The 16,939-nt window shown below is 55.0% G+C and overlaps 1 protein-coding gene and 1 long non-coding RNA gene across 3 annotated transcripts; one reads left to right on the plus strand and one right to left on the minus strand.

Moving 5' to 3' along the window:
- Positions 1 to 612: 612 nt before the first annotated feature.
- Positions 613 to 16,387, plus strand: Ppp1r13l (protein phosphatase 1 regulatory subunit 13 like). Of its 2 annotated transcripts, XM_090322699.1 has the most exons (13): positions 613 to 724; positions 6,292 to 6,370; positions 6,456 to 6,598; positions 7,446 to 7,953; positions 8,036 to 8,134; positions 8,230 to 8,321; positions 9,501 to 9,957; positions 11,455 to 11,915; positions 12,581 to 12,712; positions 12,820 to 12,953; positions 13,066 to 13,232; positions 15,207 to 15,406; positions 15,854 to 16,387. In XM_090322699.1, exons 2-13 carry the CDS (start codon positions 6,316 to 6,318, stop codon positions 15,890 to 15,892), a joined length of 2,487 nt encoding a protein of 828 aa, XP_090178825.1. In that variant the 5' UTR covers positions 613 to 724; positions 6,292 to 6,315; the 3' UTR covers positions 15,893 to 16,387. The 2 variants fall into 2 exon arrangements, with proteins under 2 accessions (XP_090178825.1, XP_090178824.1); XM_090322698.1 differs by lacking the exon at positions 613 to 724 and having other exon boundaries at positions 6,240 to 6,370.
- LOC150043711 (uncharacterized) lies at positions 4,332 to 8,301 on the minus strand. The gene is made up of 3 exons (XR_016533420.1): positions 8,260 to 8,301; positions 8,046 to 8,126; positions 4,332 to 4,783 (listed from the first exon to the last, which is right to left on the minus strand). It is a non-coding gene; the product is annotated as an uncharacterized LOC150043711 (long non-coding RNA).
- Positions 16,388 to 16,939: the final 552 nt, after the last annotated feature.

The raw sequence follows: 16,939 nt of genomic DNA on the forward strand, positions 1-16,939 counted from the left end.
AGCTGACTGGCCTGGAGGGATGCGGGGTTGGTCCGACCGGGCTCGTGGATCAGACAGAGCTCCTGGGACGCCCCCCCGAGCTCCCAGTCTCTTGCTGGAGGGAAACCACACCATGGCTTGGAGGAAGGGACGGGGTGGGAATCTAGATCGCCTCCTCCCCTGCTCCCAGACGCGTGTAAACAACCGCACGTGGACGGGGTTCGGGACGCGCCCGAGCTCTTTCTCATCGGGGCAGTGCCCGGTGGAGCGGAGGGTGGAGCCGCCGCGGGACGGCGGCGAGACGGGGTGACCCGACTGCATTCCTGGCCGGTGTGTCAGAGCCGCTTCTCGCCGCCTCGGCCGAGATTTCGGATCTTACTCCAGTATTAGGCTGCCCCTCCCTTCCCGGGATCTCCAGACCGTTCCCGGCCGTGGGCGGCAGCCGTCCCCGCGGGCTCCGGAGGACCCCGACGGGGCGGTGCTGGGCGCGCATCCCTGGGACTCGTGGGACGGCAGGCCAGCCTCGAGTAGGGGCTCCGGCTGGAACACCCTGTAGCGACCCGAGCTGGTTGGGGCTGAGAGAGCCCAGCAGAGACTGATTTCGCTACGCACACAGAAGGGGGCGTTTCCTCCCATCTCGTTTGTCCGGCCGGTCGTGGGGCTTGGACTCAGGGCCTGGGCACGCACTGCCCTTCAGCTCTTTTGACTCAAGGTTGGCGCTCTTGCACTTGGTGGTTAATTGGAGGTAAGAGTCCTTCCCAGGCTGGCTTTGAACCGTGATCCTCAATTCTTAACTTCCCGATTAGCTGGGATTACGGGTATGAGCCACCAGCGCCCGGCTCAGACTCCAGTTCCCCCCTCCCCTCCGTCAAGGCAATTTACTGTTTGTCAAAAGGGTGCCGTGCCATTACTTTACCCAGAGCTGGGCAGGCGCACGGTGGAGGGCAGTTTCCTAGGCTCTTATCCCAATCCAAACTGTCCCTCCTCCTGTCAAGGAGTTAGGCTCACGGTCTAAGTACAGTCGATTACCGAGGTTGGAAAGAGTCCGCCTCCAATCTTGTATCGGTTTGGTGAAGTTCTACATCTTCCCTCAGACAGGGGAAACTGAGCCAGGAGAGGCAGGGGGGAGGGTGTGGCTCAGATACCGGTATTCTGCATCTCGACACGGCAGGAGTCCCAGCTCCTCCCGCGGGCCTCGCGGGCTGGGTCGCCCCCAGGATCTGGGCCTTGTCCTTCCCGTCTGTGTAAAGGACTTCGGGGGTCGGCGCGTGGGCGTGTCCCGGCCTGCGGCCCGCCCCCCTGCCGGACTACAAATCCCAAGGTGCCCCGGGCCGCCCTGGCTCCCGCCCCCGGCGGGCCCGCCTCCCTCTGCCCGTCACGTCGTCTAACCTGTTCCCGGCGCCGACCCCGCCCCGCCCCGCGCCCCGCGCCCCGCAGCTGGATTCCGAGCCGCCGCCGGAGCAAGCCCCCCGGTGCCCCGGACCTGTGAGTTCCACCCTCGGGGGGTCCAGCGGCCTCCCGGAGCGTCCTGACACCGCGTCCCTCAGGAGGGAAGGGCGGGGACGCCACACGGGGTCCCGGGGCAGATCTTGGGGTGCGCGGATGTCCTGGAAAGAGGCAGCTCGGAAACTTGCTTTTCTGGATAGAGGGAGAAGGGGGGAGGGCTCGAATGCCGGAGTTGTAGAATGAGGGGCTGGGCCCCCCCTTGGCCTCCCCCCTTGATCTCGGGGAGACGTTGGAGCTAGGCTTGCGGAATGCCCTGAATTGGGGGCTCTCGGGGGTCTGAGTGACTTTGGGGTCTCCGATCTCGGAATCTGGGGGGAGAGATGGTGGCGGGGCTGGAGCCGGTGGTCGCCCCCGCCGGCCTCCCGCCAGCGGCCTCTGGTCTGGGCCCCGCCGGCCTGGAGTGTCAGAGTCCAGGGTGCGGCGGGGGTGGTGGAATTCGGGTCTCCCGGGGCCCCCGGAGGCTCTGCCGCCACGTTCTCCCCGCTTTCCGGCCCTGGGATGGGGGAAGGGGGGTGAGAAACCGGGACAGCTTTCCTGCCTCCCCGGTGCCACTGAGCGAACCCCAACATGTCATTAACCCGGGGCGTCAGACCTGCTTAACCAGGGGAGGGGAGCCCGCCCCAGGGCGCCCCCTGGCGAGGACCGGGCCTCGCGTGGCCCCACCGGGGTGGGAAGGAGCTGGGGTTTGCAGAGGTCATTCTGGAGAGCCCAGGGCAGAGCTCTGGAAAGGCAGGGTGGGATGCGGGCTGCCTGCGAAGGTGCCGAGCACGCCTGCCTTGCACACAGAGGAGGGGTAAACTGAGGCTGAGAGGGCCACGCAGCGGGATTGAAGGCCCTAAGGGAGCTGGGAGTCATCTCCTCCCACTACATTTTCCAACCGCCCCCGTCTGGGCTCCTGGGCCTGACCCGGAGGTGAGAAATGTCACCCTCCACTCCCATCTGTCTGACCTGAATTATTGTGGGAGATAAGGGAGGGGTAGAGACTAATTCTGGAGGTGTGTGTCTGTCCTTCAGCTGGAGGCGGACAGGGGCAGGCCGGCCTCTCCCCCACACCCCTCCACCCCTATGCGTCATGTGTCAGGGATTAAAAAGGGAGCAGGGACGGGAGGAGATGAGCCCAGGATGTTTGCGTATGTCTGGGTGTGAAGGGCATTTGGTGACAGGCAGAGATGACATTAAAAATACTACCCGTGACCGCCAACACAGGCCATACCCGGTTCAGATCTGACAGGTAAGCAGGACTGCATCCTGTACCTCTAAAGACATCTTAGGCTCCGCCCCATGGGCGGGCTCTGAGTTTTCCCTTTAATAGTTTGCTGACCCCAGGGAAGGGACTCCTCCCTACCAATGGGGAAACTGAGGCTGGCAAACAGACATCACCCACACCTTGGGTTTTTGCCAGCTTCTGTCTGGAATCTTCCATGGCTCTCCCTGCCTTGGTCTCCCAAGTTTTTGGAGATGATTGATCACTGGCCAGAATGCAGAGATGAATGTGGGAATTGAAGCCTCGGAGATCCAAGGACCTAGAGAACTGAGATTCCCACCATCAGAACTCATGCAGGGCTGAAAGAGCCTTTTTTGGGGAGAGGAAGAGGGGAAAAGAGAAGGCAACACAATGCCCTTGGGTGGTGAACCCTCACCATTGTGTTGTCTTAATGGCCTCTGGAAGAAGGCCGATAATTAATAATCCTGGACGTGTGAACTTTGTTTCTTGCACTGCATAAATAACGTCACCCAATCCTCACACCTTTGGAAGCAAAGGTACTAATTCCCCATTGTAGTCAGGGGGGGAATGAGGTAAGGAGAAACACAACCAGTCCAAAGTAAGAGGTCCAGCCTGGGGGAAGTTGCCAACTCATTCACAGCTGTCCACACGGGAAATAGAGTCCCAGAAAATGTGGAGGCCTCTCCCAGCCATAGAGTGACCCACAGGGAATCCAATCTGGGTGTTACCAGCCTAGCCTGATAACCCTGACCTGGTTCCTTAGGAGGAGGACGAGGACGACTCCTCCAGGAAGCCCACGGGGATCATCCTTAGTCCCTCCTTCTCCGCCCCCCCTCCCCCAAGGGGGGGAAAAAAAAAAAAGAAAACCTGTCAGGGATGCAGAGTAGGTGGGCAAGGTGGGGAGGGAAAGGGGACCCTGAGGGGGTGGACAGGAGCCTGAAGGAGGGGAGTCAGGAGGGATCCCAGGGAAGAAGATTTGGGGTCGTAAGCTTGGATCCTGGGAACAGACGCGGCCCACGCCACCCTCGAACCCCGCCCTCGCGCTCCGCCCGGGGAGGCCCGCACCTGTCCAGACCCGCCACGCATTCCCGGGGCCTGAGCTAAGGAGCTGGGGACCCGCCCGCCCCGCCCTGCCCCGCCCTGCCGGGACCCGGGCGCCCCCTGGTGGTCCCGTGGGGATCAGCCTCCCCCCACGCCCCCCAGTTTTAGGTATTTTTCAGTTAAGGTTTCAGTTCTTTCCTGTTCTAGCCTTGGGACCTCAATCCGCTTACCTATGTCTCCTTGGTAGCTGGGATGACAGATATGGAGCCCCATACATGGCTTTTGATTGAAATGGGGTCTCAACCTCCTGATCTTTACCTCCCATGTAGCTGGGATTACAGGGGTGAGCCAGCATGCCCCAGAGCCCTGAGATTTTTGTTTTTTGTTGTGTTGGTCATGGAGCTTGAACTGTGGGCCTGGGCGCTGTCCCTGAGCTCTTCAGCTCAGGACTACCGCTTTACTACCACAGCACTACTTCCAGTTTTCTAGTGGTTACTTAGAGATAGAATCTCATGGACTTTAGTGCCAGGGCTGACTTTGAACCATGATTGTAAGAGCCCAGCCTCCTGAGATTACAGTTGTGAGCTACCGTGCCCAGCAGCCCTGAGTTTTTATTTCTACTTTCTTTTGCCTTTTTGGGAGGTGGATTTTTTTTTTTCCTTTGGTCGGTCGTGGAGCATGAACTCTGGGCCTGGGTGATTTGGTGGATTTTTGAAACAAGGTCTCATTTTGTGTATGAAGATTGGCCTTGAGCTGGATCTTCTGGCTGAGGTTTCCACATGCTGGGATTACAGTCATACACTACCCCACCCAGCCCCATAGTCTCCACTTACTGAGATTTTCCTTCTCAGAAAGAAACTACATGTATGTTCAACAGTAGTCCTGTGGAGTGAACTGTGGACTGTCCTCCATTTCCACGTTTGAAAACTGAGGCACGCTGGTCAGGATCTGCCAGGGTACTGCCAGACTTGACCCTTGGCTCCTTCAGTGTGCTGCTTGCTCCCTTCTCTGAACTTCCAGTGTGGTAGGATCCTAGGATAGATCAAAAGTGAGGAAAGGGTAGGACAACTGAGACCAATAGAGAATTCTAGAACGTTCCAAACATAAAATTTTGGACTCACGACTTCCCAACTCTAGACTCCCAAGCTGAGGGGTGCCAGTATCTCATGCCCTCACAAAATCAGGATGAAGCCTAACTGCAATAGAAGTTGAAGAGCCTGCCTTCCCTCCAAAGCTAGTTTGCTTCCTTTCAATATGGGGAAACTGAGGCTCCAGGAGTGGAGAGGACTCATCACCCAAGGTCACACACACTCCTAATACACCTAAAGGAGGCATCAGCCTCAACAGGTTCTGATCTTGTGGCCTCCAGACACGAGGCCAGTACCGACAGGTTCCATCCAGCCTGCTGCCCACGCTTGCACCACCAAAGCCCAGGTCGTGTAGTAAGCGGGGTGACAGCACTGGCGGGCGTGGCGGCTGCCATGGGGATGTGGTTGGGGCTGGCTTGACCGGTTTCCCAGGGGCCAGGGGGCCCCCTCCCTTTCTAGGCTGGTGACCACAACTGCCTACCCACCCCTTCACCTTGGCTGCCATGTTCCTTCTTCAAACAATGTGTTCCTGTGAGCCTGACCTCCAGCCTGGTGGAGACAATGAAGTATAAACAAGTTAGGTCCCATCTGGGTGTGAAACCCAGAGACTGAATGCAGGGGTTCAGGCTGCCTGGCCAAGCCCTGCCCCTTCCGGCTGGCTGGGACAGCTCTGCCACTCTTGCTTTTAGTTTCTTAGGTAGGTAGGGTCTTTCCAATTCTCCCAACTTGCTTCGCAGTGGTCTTGGACTCTGGTCTCCATTCTTTGCTTCTTGAGTAGCTGGGCCCACTGGCTGTGCCACCATGCCTAGCACAAGTGTGATTTTGCACAAACGTTGCTGAGCTTTACTCTTGTGTCTGTTAAGAGTGATTTTGACCATGACTGAGTATAAAGCACTTAATATAGGTCTAGAAGGCAATGTCCCAGCACAGCATTAGTGATTCGTGTTTGCTTTTTTGTTTGTTTGTTTGCCAGTCCTGGGCTTGAGCTCAGGGCCTGAGCACTGTCCTTGGACTTTCTCAAGGCTAGAGGTTTACTACTTGAGCCTCAGCACCATTTCCGGCTTTTTTCTATGTATGTGGTAGCAAGGAATTGAACCCGGGTCTTCATGCATGCTAGGCAAGCACTCTACCACTAGTCCAAACTCCCAGCCCGATTCTTGTTGTTTATAATCACATTATATATACTCCAAGTCAAATGCAGGGGGCACAACTATTATGCTTCAAGTTTGAGTCTTCTAGGCTGTGTATGAACCAAACGTTGAAGGACTTGGGATTTCCCAGAGCCAGAACATTTCCAGAGGAAGGCAGGGGCTCTCTTGATTGCTTCTCAGGCCCGTTCTTCGTCCCTGCCACACACACACACACACACACACACACACACACACACTGAGTCTCCTGAGGGTGGGATCAGGAGGGGCGGAGTCTGAGATGATGCGCTCCAACACCTTGCAGGCGCCCCCGCTCCGGCCTGGCACCATGGACAGCGAGGCGTTCCAGAGCGCCCAGGACCTTCTGGACCTGAACTTCCAGTGTGAGCTGGGGCAGGGGGCGGGGCCCGAGGGGCGGGGCCTGCCAGGAGGCGTGGTCCTGACCCTCACTCCTGCCCGCCCGACCAGCGCTGGCCATGAAACACATGGATCTAAAGCAGATGGAGCTGGACACGGCGGCCGCCAAGGTGGACGAACTGACCAAGCAGCTGGAATCCCTGTGGTCAGACTCACCTGCACCTCTTGGCCCCCAGGCCGGAGTCTCCCCCAGGGTGAGCCTGATCCCCGCCCTGACCCCAAAGCCAGCTAGCTTCTTCCTATGCCCCAGGCCCTCTTAGGCAAAGTTGTCTCCTGTTACTTGAGGGCAGATTGTAGGGTGCTCAAGGAGGGAATCAGTGGAGGAGGACATTTATTTCATAAGAAAAGGCTCACTTCTTTGTTTCCTTTGGTAGTACTGAGTTTGAACTTCGGACTTGAAAACTGAGACATGTCCCCAGAGCTTTATTGCTTTATTTTTCTGAACTTTTGCTCAGGAGCAGCCTCAGAAAGTCACACTTTTTTCTGCCTCCCCTTCCTGAGTAGCTGGAATTACAACAATGCGTTTTGTCATTGTTTTGTCATTGTTTTGTCTTTATGTGTCAGCACTGAACTCAGGGCCTCAGCCATCTCACTTGTTTGTTTCACTCAAGGCTAGTATTCTATGACTTGAGCCATACCTCTACTTCCAACATTTTGCTGATAATTGGGAATAAGAGTCTCACAGACTTTTCCTACCTGGGTTAGCTTCAAACAGCAGTGGTCAAATCCCAGCCTCCTAAATAGCTAGTCAGGTGAGCCACCAGCTCACTGTTTAGTTTTGTTATTTTAAGATAGGGTCTCCAAAACATTGAGTTTTTGTTTTGTTTTAGCCCCACTAGCTCCCAGTGCTGGCCCTCCTATCTCTATCTCCCCAGGGGCCTTTTCCTGAGTCACACAAATGAGAGCCTCAACATCTTTCCGCTGGGCTCACTGCCCACATTCTTACCCTCAACCAACACCTCTGGATTGACCTTAAATAACCGCTCTTGATTTCCTTCACTAACGTCCCCTTTGGCCCCTAACACCCCTGCCTCCCCGCAGATGCCCCGATACAGCTCCAGTCCGGTCCCCGAGCCTTTTGGCAGCCGAGGGTCCCCCCGGAAATCAACCACCGACAATGCGGATGCCCAGTTTGGACGCTCTGAGAGTGCCCCGTCCCTACACCCCTACAGTCCGCTGTCTCCCAAGGCCCGGCCGTCATCGCCGCGCACCCCTCTATACCTGCAGCCGGACGCCTATGGCAGCCTGGACCGCGCCCCCTCGCCTCGGTCCCGCGCTTTCGAGGGGACGGGCGCCCCGCTTGGCCGTGCGCCCTCTCCACGGCCTGGGCCAGGCCCTCTCCGCCAGCAAGGTCCCCCCACTCCCTTCGACTTCCTGGGCCGCGCGGGCTCCCCTCGCGGAAGCCCTCTGGCCGAGGGGCCCCAGGCCTTCTTCCCGGAGCGGGGACCGTCCCCACGGCCCCCGGCCGCCGCCTATGACTTGCCAGCCTTCGGGAGCGCCCTCCTGGGGGCGGGTGGCAGCGCCTTCGCCCCGCCCTTGCGTGCGCAAGGTGAGCTGGACGGTTTACTTGGGCGGGGTGCGGGGCGATGTGGGGGGCCGGGCCCAGCATGTCCATGCGCAAATGCCCCCAGATGACCTGACCTTGCGCCGGCGCACTCCAAAAGCCTGGAATGAGTCCGACCTGGATGTGGCCTATGAGAAGAAATCTTCACAGACAGCCAGCTATGAACGTGAGTGATGGAGAGTGAGTGGGGGACCTTGAGGAGAGACCCCCGCCCCCCACTACACCCGGTCCTAATGAGTCCTCCCACCCCCTGCCCCGCAGGCCTGGATGTCTTCACAAGGCCTGCCTCACCTGGCCTGCAGCTGTTGCCTTGGAGAGAGAGCAGCCTGGACGGCCTGGGAGCGGCTGGCAAGGTCAGGGGCGGGGCCATGCCAGGAGGAGGGCGGGGTCACGTCAGCGGATTGGACCAGGCTTGGGGGCGTGGCTCGGTAGGGGCGGGGCTCTGTCCGCAAGACCAGGGTCAGTTTCTGAAAGTCCTTCATTGTTGTTTTTTAAGATATTTTATTCACATTGATTTTTTTACATCATATTTCAAATGTGAAGCTTAACAGATAAGTATTCAAGAATGACATCTCTGTATGCAATCACTGGCACATACATTTAAGAGCAAAATTAATGTTAAGCTGAGAGTTTGTATGTCATGGATACAAATCCATCTATGTAACGTAACATTATGTCTGTAGAGTATATATCCCATTTGTCTATATAGTTATATTTATATTTCCAAGATCATGTCAAGGATTTTGGGTCCCCGGATATTGAGTCATAGTTCTTGTACTGTTTGGATATAATATCCACATATCAAGGAGTCCATGCACCTTTTATTCCTTTGATCTTGGCTTATCTCACTGAGCATGATTTGCTCTAGTTTCATCCACTTCCCAGTAAATGCCATTATTTTATCCTATCTGTTGGCTATGTAGAATTCCATTGTATATATATATATATACCACATTTTTTGTATTCATCTGTAGTGGGGCATCTGGGTTGTTTCCATCATTTAGCTATTGTGAATAGTGCAGAGATGAACATGGCAGTGCAGGTGTCCTCATATCCTGGGTTAGGATGCTCAGGGTTGATGCCTAGGAGTGCTATGGCTGGGTCATAGGAAAGGTCTAGTTTTACTTTTTTGAGGAACCTCCAAACTGCCTTACAGAGTGGTTGTATTAGGTTTTGTTTTTGTTCTTTTTTTTTTTTTTGCCAGTCCTGGGGTTTGAACTCAGGGCCTGAGTACAGTCCTTGGGCTTTCCTCAAGGCTAGCTCTCTACCATTCGAGCCACAACACCACTTCCAGCTCTTTCTGTGTATGTGCTATTGAGAAATTGAACTCAGGTCTTTGTGCATGCTAGGCAAGCACTCCACCACCAGGCCAAACTCCCGGCTTGTATTAGTTTTTATCCTGGATTTTCAGCCCTCCTGGGCCCTCCGCCTCCATCCTTGGGTTTCCCTCACCTCACCCCTTCTCACCTTTGCCCCTACTTCTCTCCCACCTAAGCCTCATCTACCTCCTCTCCTTCTTTTCTGTTCCCTAGGACAATCTTACGAGTGCCACCCTGCCCCGCAATTACAAAGTCTCCCCTCTGGCCAGCGACCGGCGTTCTGATGTAGGCAGCTACCGCCGCTCCCTGGGCTCTGCAGGGCCCTCGGGGACTTTGCCCCGCAGCTGGCAGCCCGTCAGCCGCATCCCCATGCCCCCCTCCACCCCCCAGGCCCGCAATGCCCCACGCCAGCGCCCCATCCCCCTCAGCATGATATTCAAGCTACAGAATGCCTTCTGGGAGCACGGAGCCAGCAGGAATGTGTTCCCCGGATCCCCCATCTTCTCCCGAGCACCTCCTCCTAAGCTGCCTTCCCAGCCCCAACCACCCCTACAGCCCCAAGTCCAGCCCCAGCCCCAGCCCCAGGTGCCTCCCCAGCCTCAGCCCCCTGCCCAGCCCCCAACTCCAAGTCCTCAGCTTCCCCAGCAGACTTGGCCCCCAGTGAATGAAGGTAAGTTGGCAATGGGGGAACGAGAGGGTCCTCCAGAGGGCTGGAGGGAGGATGGATGATATCAGGGCAGAGCAGCTGGGGAGCCATCACAGCCAGGCTCCTTCCAGACTGCACCCCTGCAGACAGCCAGGCCACCGGAGCTTAGGCAGGGGTGGGCAATAGTTAAACAGGGACTCTGCAGCTAGACTGACTGATTCCATCCTGTGTGACCTCAGGCAGATCACTTAGCCTCTCTGGGCCTCAGTAGTTTTGAGTGTAAAAGGTACAGGGTGATAGAAATGATCATATTGGCCGAGAGCAGTGGCTCATGCGTGTAATCCTAGCTACTCAGGAGGCTGAGATCTGAGGATCTCAGTTCAAAGCCAGCCCAGGCACTAAAGACCTTGAGACTCTTATCTCCAATTAACCACTAGAAAACCATCAGTGGTGCTGTGGCTCAAGGGGTAGGGCCATAGCCTTAAACTGAAGAGCTCAGGGACAACACCCAGGCCCAGACTTCAAGCTCCACAACTGACCAAAAAAGGAAGAAAAAAAAAGAAGAGGAAAAGAAATGATCATATTGGCCACACTGGATTATGATACTAAAACTATACCATACCAAGTCCTTAAACTAGACAATGCACAATAAGCACTCGGTGTTAATCAGAATAGTTAATAAATGTGAAATCTGAACCAGTGGAGGTTGAGTCTCTCTAACCACAAACTTGCTGCGTGACTCAGGATAAATTACCTAATTTATCTGAGCCTTTGCTCAGATAGGTTTATAGGGGGCAGTCATGACATCTGTCTTGAGGGATTATGACAGGGATTATGGGAACACAAAGAATTGTTGTTGTTGTTGTTAATTATTCCTGTTTTAGAAACACTGTGGTGATACATGCCTATGAATCCCGGCATTCAGGAGGTAGAGACAGAAAGATCACAAATTCCAAGTTATATTGGGCTCCAAAAATAGATAAGGAAGGGGCCGGGAGTTTGGCCTAGTGGTTAAAGTGCTTGCCTAGCATGCATGAAGATCCAGGTTCGATTCCTCGGTACCACATACATAGAAAAAAGCTGGAAGTGGTGTTGAGGCTCAAGCAGAAGAGCTCTAGCCTTGAGAAAGTCCAAGGACAGTGCTCAAGCCCTGAGCTCAAGCTCAGGACTGGCAAAAAAAAATAGATAAGGAAAAAACCCAGCGCTGGACCACTGGAGCCACAGCACTAGCCTTGAGCTGAAGAGATCAGGGACCAGAGTTCAAGTCCCACAACCAACAACAACAACAGAAACCACAAAACAGCGTGTAAAGCATCAAATACATCCTAAGTGCTCAGTAAATGGTTGTTATCATAACTGTATATTATTCACAGTCAAGGGAAAATAATCCAGAGAGGCCAAGGACTCCCCTGAGGTCACAGAGCAACAGTACTAGGCATAGGTCCTAGAAGTTTTGCAGGTCCTGGGGGACTTCTGAGGGTTTGAGGGTTCATTTCCTGATGGTGCTATTGCTCCTGCCAGGCCTTCTCAAGCCCCCCACTGAGCTGGAGCCAGAGCCGGAACTTGAGGGTCTGCTGACACCAGTGCTAGAGGCTGGAGATGGAGAGGAAGGCACAGTGACCCGGCCCCTCAGCCCCACAAGGCTGCAACCGGCTCTACCACCTGAGGCGCAGTCAGTCCCTGAGCTGGAGGAGGTGGCACGGGTGTTGGCTGAGATTCCTCGGCCTCTCAAACGCAGGGGCTCCATGGAGCAGAGCCCCGCTGTGGCCCTGCCCCCCACCCACAAGAAACAGTATCAACAGATTATTAATCGTCTCTTCCACCGGCATGGTGGGCCAGGGCCTGGGGGCCCAGAGCCAGAGCTGTCGTCCATCACAGAGGGATCTGAAACCAGGGCAGGGCCCCCTGCTCCTGCCCCACCAGCACCCATCCTACCCCCAGCCCCACCCCAGAGCAGCCCACCAGAGCAGCCACCAAGCATGGTAAGGAGTAGGAATAAACTGCTATATGTTCTAACATCTAGAGGTAGCAAAGATATCTCCATGTACAAATGGTTCAATTCCCTGAACTATTTTTCTTTGAGTAACAGCCAGGGGGGTTGGATGATAGCCTAAGGACAGCTCAAGGCAACCCAGCCAGAAACTATTCTGGTCACTGGTGGTTTCACACCTGTAATTCGAGTGACTCAGGAGGCTGAGATCTGAGGATTGCTGTTTGAAGCCAATGCAGGCAGGAAAGGAGACTCATTGTTAACCACCGAAAAGCTGTTTAAGGGAGCTATGACTTAAGTGGTAGAGTGCTAACCTTGACTGGAAACTGCTAAGGGACAAGCACCATAGTCCCTGAGTTTAAGCCCTGGTACTAGCACAGAGAGAGATGCTATTCACCCTTTTTGGGGGAGCACTGTGTGGGTAATTCAGGAGTTTCTACTTGCTAGGCAGGTGCCCTACCTCCTGGGCCACACTCCTGGCCCACCAATTTCCTTTTCAAGCAGAATCTAGATGTGCATATCTGTCCTATCCCATGAGCTGTGAGGCTGATGGGAGTTGAAGGACCCTGGCCCCCTAGGCCTCAGCCCCCTCCATGAGTTTGCAGTACTGGCAGGCTCTCTTCGTGGCCAGAGTCAGTCCCGCACCCTGCCCCACAGGAGATGCGCTCCGTGCTGCGGAAGGTGGGGTCCCCACGCAAGGCCCGGCGTGCTCGCCTCAACCCCCTGGTGCTGCTGCTGGACGCAGCGCTGACCGGGGAGCTGGACGTGGTGCAGCAGGCAGTGAAGGAGGTGAGGGGCCCTTCGGCGGGGAGGGAGGTGACAGGGGCGGGGCTGAGGTTTGGAGGGGAGGGAGGTGACAGATGCAGGGCTGAGGCTTGTCCTTTCCGGTCCTCCAGATGAACGACCCTAGCCAACCCAACGAAGAGGGCATCACCGCCCTGCACAATGCCATCTGCGGCGCCAACTACCCCATCGTGGACTTCCTTATCGCCGCGGGCGCCAACGTCAATTCCCCCGACAGCCATGGCTGGTGAGCGTGCTGGCATTGCGCATGCGCCCGGGGTGGGCGGGGCGGGGCTGGTGTGGGTGGGCGGGGCCAGGGCCGGGCTCTCACGAGTTCCTCCTCCCTTCTCCGGGCCCAGGACCCCATTGCACTGTGCGGCCTCCTGCAATGACACGGCCATCTGCACGGCGCTGGTGCAGCACGGGGCTGCCATCTTCGCCACCACGCTCAGTGACGGCGCCACCGCCATCGAGAAGTGCGACCCCTACCGCGAGGGCTATGCCGACTGTGCCACCTACCTGGCAGGTGTGCCACGGGCCTGGGGCGCCCACCTGGCGGGTGGAATCGGGGCTGGGACTGCACCTGGACACCTGTAGATGATGCTCTGGGAAGGTGTAGATTCCAGATGGACCATCAGCCTGGCACTACCTGGCTGGGCAGGTGGGAACGGCAGCATTGCACACACCTGGCAGGTGAGCAGGCTAAGCTGCCGGGAAGTGGCTTGCGCAGTGACTTGCAGAGAGGCCCGAGTTGTACCTCATCTCTCCAGAGGCCCTCTGCATCATGGGGTCCCAGGTGGAAAGGACAAGGTAGATGACGCCTAGAACTGTGCATAGAGTCTCTTCTCTTCGACTTGTGCACTGTAGATTTTATTATTATTATTATTATTATTATTATTTGTTGGTCATGGGGCTTGAATTTGGGACCTGGGCACTATCTCTCAGCTCTTCTGCTCAAGGGTAGCACTTAACAATGTCAAGTCACAGCTCCACTTCCTGCTTTCTGTTGGTTAATTGGAGATAAGAGTTTCATGGGATTTTTCCTTCCCATGCTGGCTTTGAACTACAATCCTCAGATTCCAGCCTCCTGAGGATCTAGGATTACAGGTGTGAGCCACCAGCACCCAGCTTAAAAAATTAATTGGCTGGGGCCAGGAGTTTGGCCTAGTGGTCAGAGTGCTTGCCTAGCATGCATGAAGACTTGGCTATGATTCCTTGGTACCACATACATACAAAAAAAAAAGAAATGTACTCGGGACCGGAAGTTTGGCCTAGTGGTTAAAGTGCTTGCCTAGCATGCATGAATACTCGGGTTCGATTCCTCGGTACCACATACATAGAAAAAAGCCGGAAGTGGTGCTGAGGCTCAAGTGGTAGAGCTCTAGCCTTGAGAAAGTCCAAGGACAGTGCTCAGGCCCTGAGCTCAACCCCAGGACTGGCAAAAAAAAAAAAAAAAGAAATGTACTCTTGGGCCGAGAGCATGGCTTAGTAGTAGAGTACTTGCCTAGCATGCACAAAGACTAGGGTTCGATTCCTTAGTACCATACACACAGAAAAAGCTGGAAATGGTGCTGTGGCCCACGTGGTAGAATGCTAGACTTGAGAAAACTCAAGGACAGTGCCAGGCTCTGAGTTCAAGGCCCAGGACTAGAAAAAAAAATTAATTTGCCAGGAGTTTGGCATAGTGGTAGAGTGCTTGCCTAGTATGCACGAAGACTCAGGTTTGATTCCTCTGTACCACATATATAGAAAAAAGCTCGAAATGGTGCTGTAGAAAGCCCAAGGACAGTGTTCAGGCCCTGAGTTCAAGCCCTAGGACTGGCAAAAAAAAAAAAAAAGAAAAGAAAAACAGAGAGAAAGAAAGAAAAAAGTTAAGTAATTGAGTTATTTATTTATGCAGCCCAGATATTTATTTATGCAGTTCCAGATCTGGATGCTGTTCCTTAGTTCTTTGAAAGCATTTTTTTTTTGCAAGTCTTGGCCCTTGAACTCAGGGCCTGAGCACTGTCCTTGGGCTTTCTCAAGGCTAGAGCTTTACAACTTGGGCCACAGCACCACTTATATTTTTTTTCTATTTATGTGATACCAAGGAATCGAACCCTGGTCTTCGTACATGCTACACAAGCACTCTACCACTAGGCTAAACTCCTGGACTGTCCTTACCTCTTTGACTCAAGGCTGGTGCTCTGTCATTTCAGTCACAACTTCACTTTTGGCTTTTTGCAATTTAATTGGCGATAAAGTCTCAGACTTTCCCACCTGGGCTGGATTTAAACCACAATCCCAAGATCTCAGCCTCTTGAGAAGCTAGCCTGATGAATTTGAGCCATAATCTGTAGAGATTTAACGGAGCGCCAGTGCAGACTATTGTCAAGAGCCAGGGTTCCTCGCCTTACGGGGGCTGACATGGTCCCGGTCCCCATCCCTCCGCGTGGACCTGGCCCAGTTTCTGTTCCCAGACCTACAGCTGCATTCTCACATCCCGATCGTGATTTTTCAGACGTGGAACAGAACATGGGGTTGATGCACAACGGCGCAGTGTATGCCCTCTGGGACTACAGCGCCGAGTTCGGGGACGAGCTGTCTTTCCGAGAGGGCGAGTCAGTGACCGTGCTGCGACGGGACGGGCCCGAGGAGACGGACTGGTGGTGGGCAGCGCTGCACGGCCAGGAGGGCTACGTGCCCAGGAACTACTTCGGGGTGAGCCTGGAGGAGATCTTGGCGGGGAGGAGGCTCCTGACAGCAGCTGGCTGCAGATGCCATCCCAAAACGACGAGCTTGGGACTTTGCTTGCCAGGTCCCAGGACCCTGGGCTCCCCCTCTGCAGGAGGGCGGGAGGGCAGCCCATTATTGAGGGAAAAGGGCGATTGGAGCCTATCATTGGTCGTGAGGCAGAGAGGAAACGCCCACCTTAGTGAGGGGCGGGAAATGGTGTTGCCTTCCTGGCTGTTGATTGGTTGATGCTCAGTCTTTCTCTGGACCGGCGGCCTTCCTGGCCATTGATTGGTTCATGCTAATTAGATGCTTCCGTTGGTCAGGGGCGATGCTCGGGGGCGCGACTACCTGTCTGTACTGGTGATTGAGGGGGTAGCCAGGGTCTGGGAGCTCCTGGTGTCTGAAGATCGTCTCCCCCCCCCCCCCCCCCAGCTCTTCCCCAGGGTGAAGCCTCAGAGGAATAAAGTCTAACGGGACAGAAGGACGTTTCCCGTGGAGACAAGCTAGCCGGACTGCCTCTGCTCCTGACCTCCCTCCCCGGAGATTACTGCTGCGTGCACCTGGACCCCTTGCCCCTCGGGGATGCGGCCCTGACCTCCAGGGGGAGAAGCAGAACCCCAGCCTTAACTTTAGGATCCTGCCTCAGCCCGAGGAGGTGCAGGGGGCGGGGTCCGGAACCTCTCCCGCGTTTGCCAAGCCTGATCCTGTCTCAAGTGCCTCTTTTAGCTACTGCCAGTCACCTCCCAGCCTCCCCGCTGAGCGTGGGAGTGGGACCTGCCACCCGATTTCCCTGAGAGTCCCCACGACCATGCCATCTCTACCGGCATGGTCCATGGGGGGTGAGGGGCCGGAATGAGGCCAACTAGGGGATCTGCCCCCATCTCCCACCGTTAAGTGCCATTATGAAATGTGGCTTTCTAACAACGTGAGGACTTTTTTTCTTTATATAAATAAAGGTAGTTTGCACAGAAATTGACTTGTCATTTTGATTTTGTTCTGAGTGTAGAAATGTTCATCATTCCTTTTTTTCTTGCTTGCTTTTTGGAAGCAAGAGGATGGAATCCACCGAGTTATATCCTCAGATCTTGGCAAACCAGTGTTTTTATTTTGCAGATACTGGGGGCTTGAAAACAGGACCTGGGTATGGTCCTTTAGCTGTTCTGCTCAAGGCTGGAGCTCTGTCTATCACTTGAACCACAGCTCTATTTCCTATCTTTTGATGGTTAATCAGAGATGAGTCTCACAGACTTTCCAGGCAATGATTGATTTGAACCGAGATCCTCAGATCTTAGCCTTCCAAGGAGCTGGAATTACACACATGTATACCACACCTGGTTCTCCAAAGATGAAGAACACAGGGGAGCCACAGCGCTGGGCTAGGAGGCATGTTCATTTCCTGTGCAGCTGTAATAAATGGCCTCAAGCTTCCCGGCTTAGAACAACATGTTTATTTCCCACAGTTGTGAAGGTAAGAGGTTTACAGTTTCAGCATAGGCTGAAACCAAAACTTTGGCAGGC

The sequence above is a fragment of the Megascapheus bottae genome, chromosome 31 (assembly GCF_031878675.1).
Source record: "Megascapheus bottae isolate mThoBot1 chromosome 31, mThoBot2.hap1, whole genome shotgun sequence".
Taxonomy (NCBI): domain Eukaryota; kingdom Metazoa; phylum Chordata; class Mammalia; order Rodentia; family Geomyidae; genus Megascapheus; species Megascapheus bottae.

What these genes read in the sequence shown, in the direction of transcription:
- Ppp1r13l (XM_090322698.1), top strand. Translation starts at nt 6,268, where the DNA reads ATGATGCGCTCCAACACCTTGCAGGCGCCCCCGCTCCGGCCTGGCACC. An exon ending in AGGCCGGAGTCTCCCCCAGG is followed by an intron (nt 6,599 to 7,445) that starts GTGAGCCTGATC and finishes GCCTCCCCGCAG; the next exon opens with ATGCCCCGATACAGCTCCAG. An exon ending in CAGAGCAGCCACCAAGCATG is followed by an intron (nt 11,916 to 12,580) that starts GTAAGGAGTAGG and finishes CCTGCCCCACAG; the next exon opens with GAGATGCGCTCCGTGCTGCG.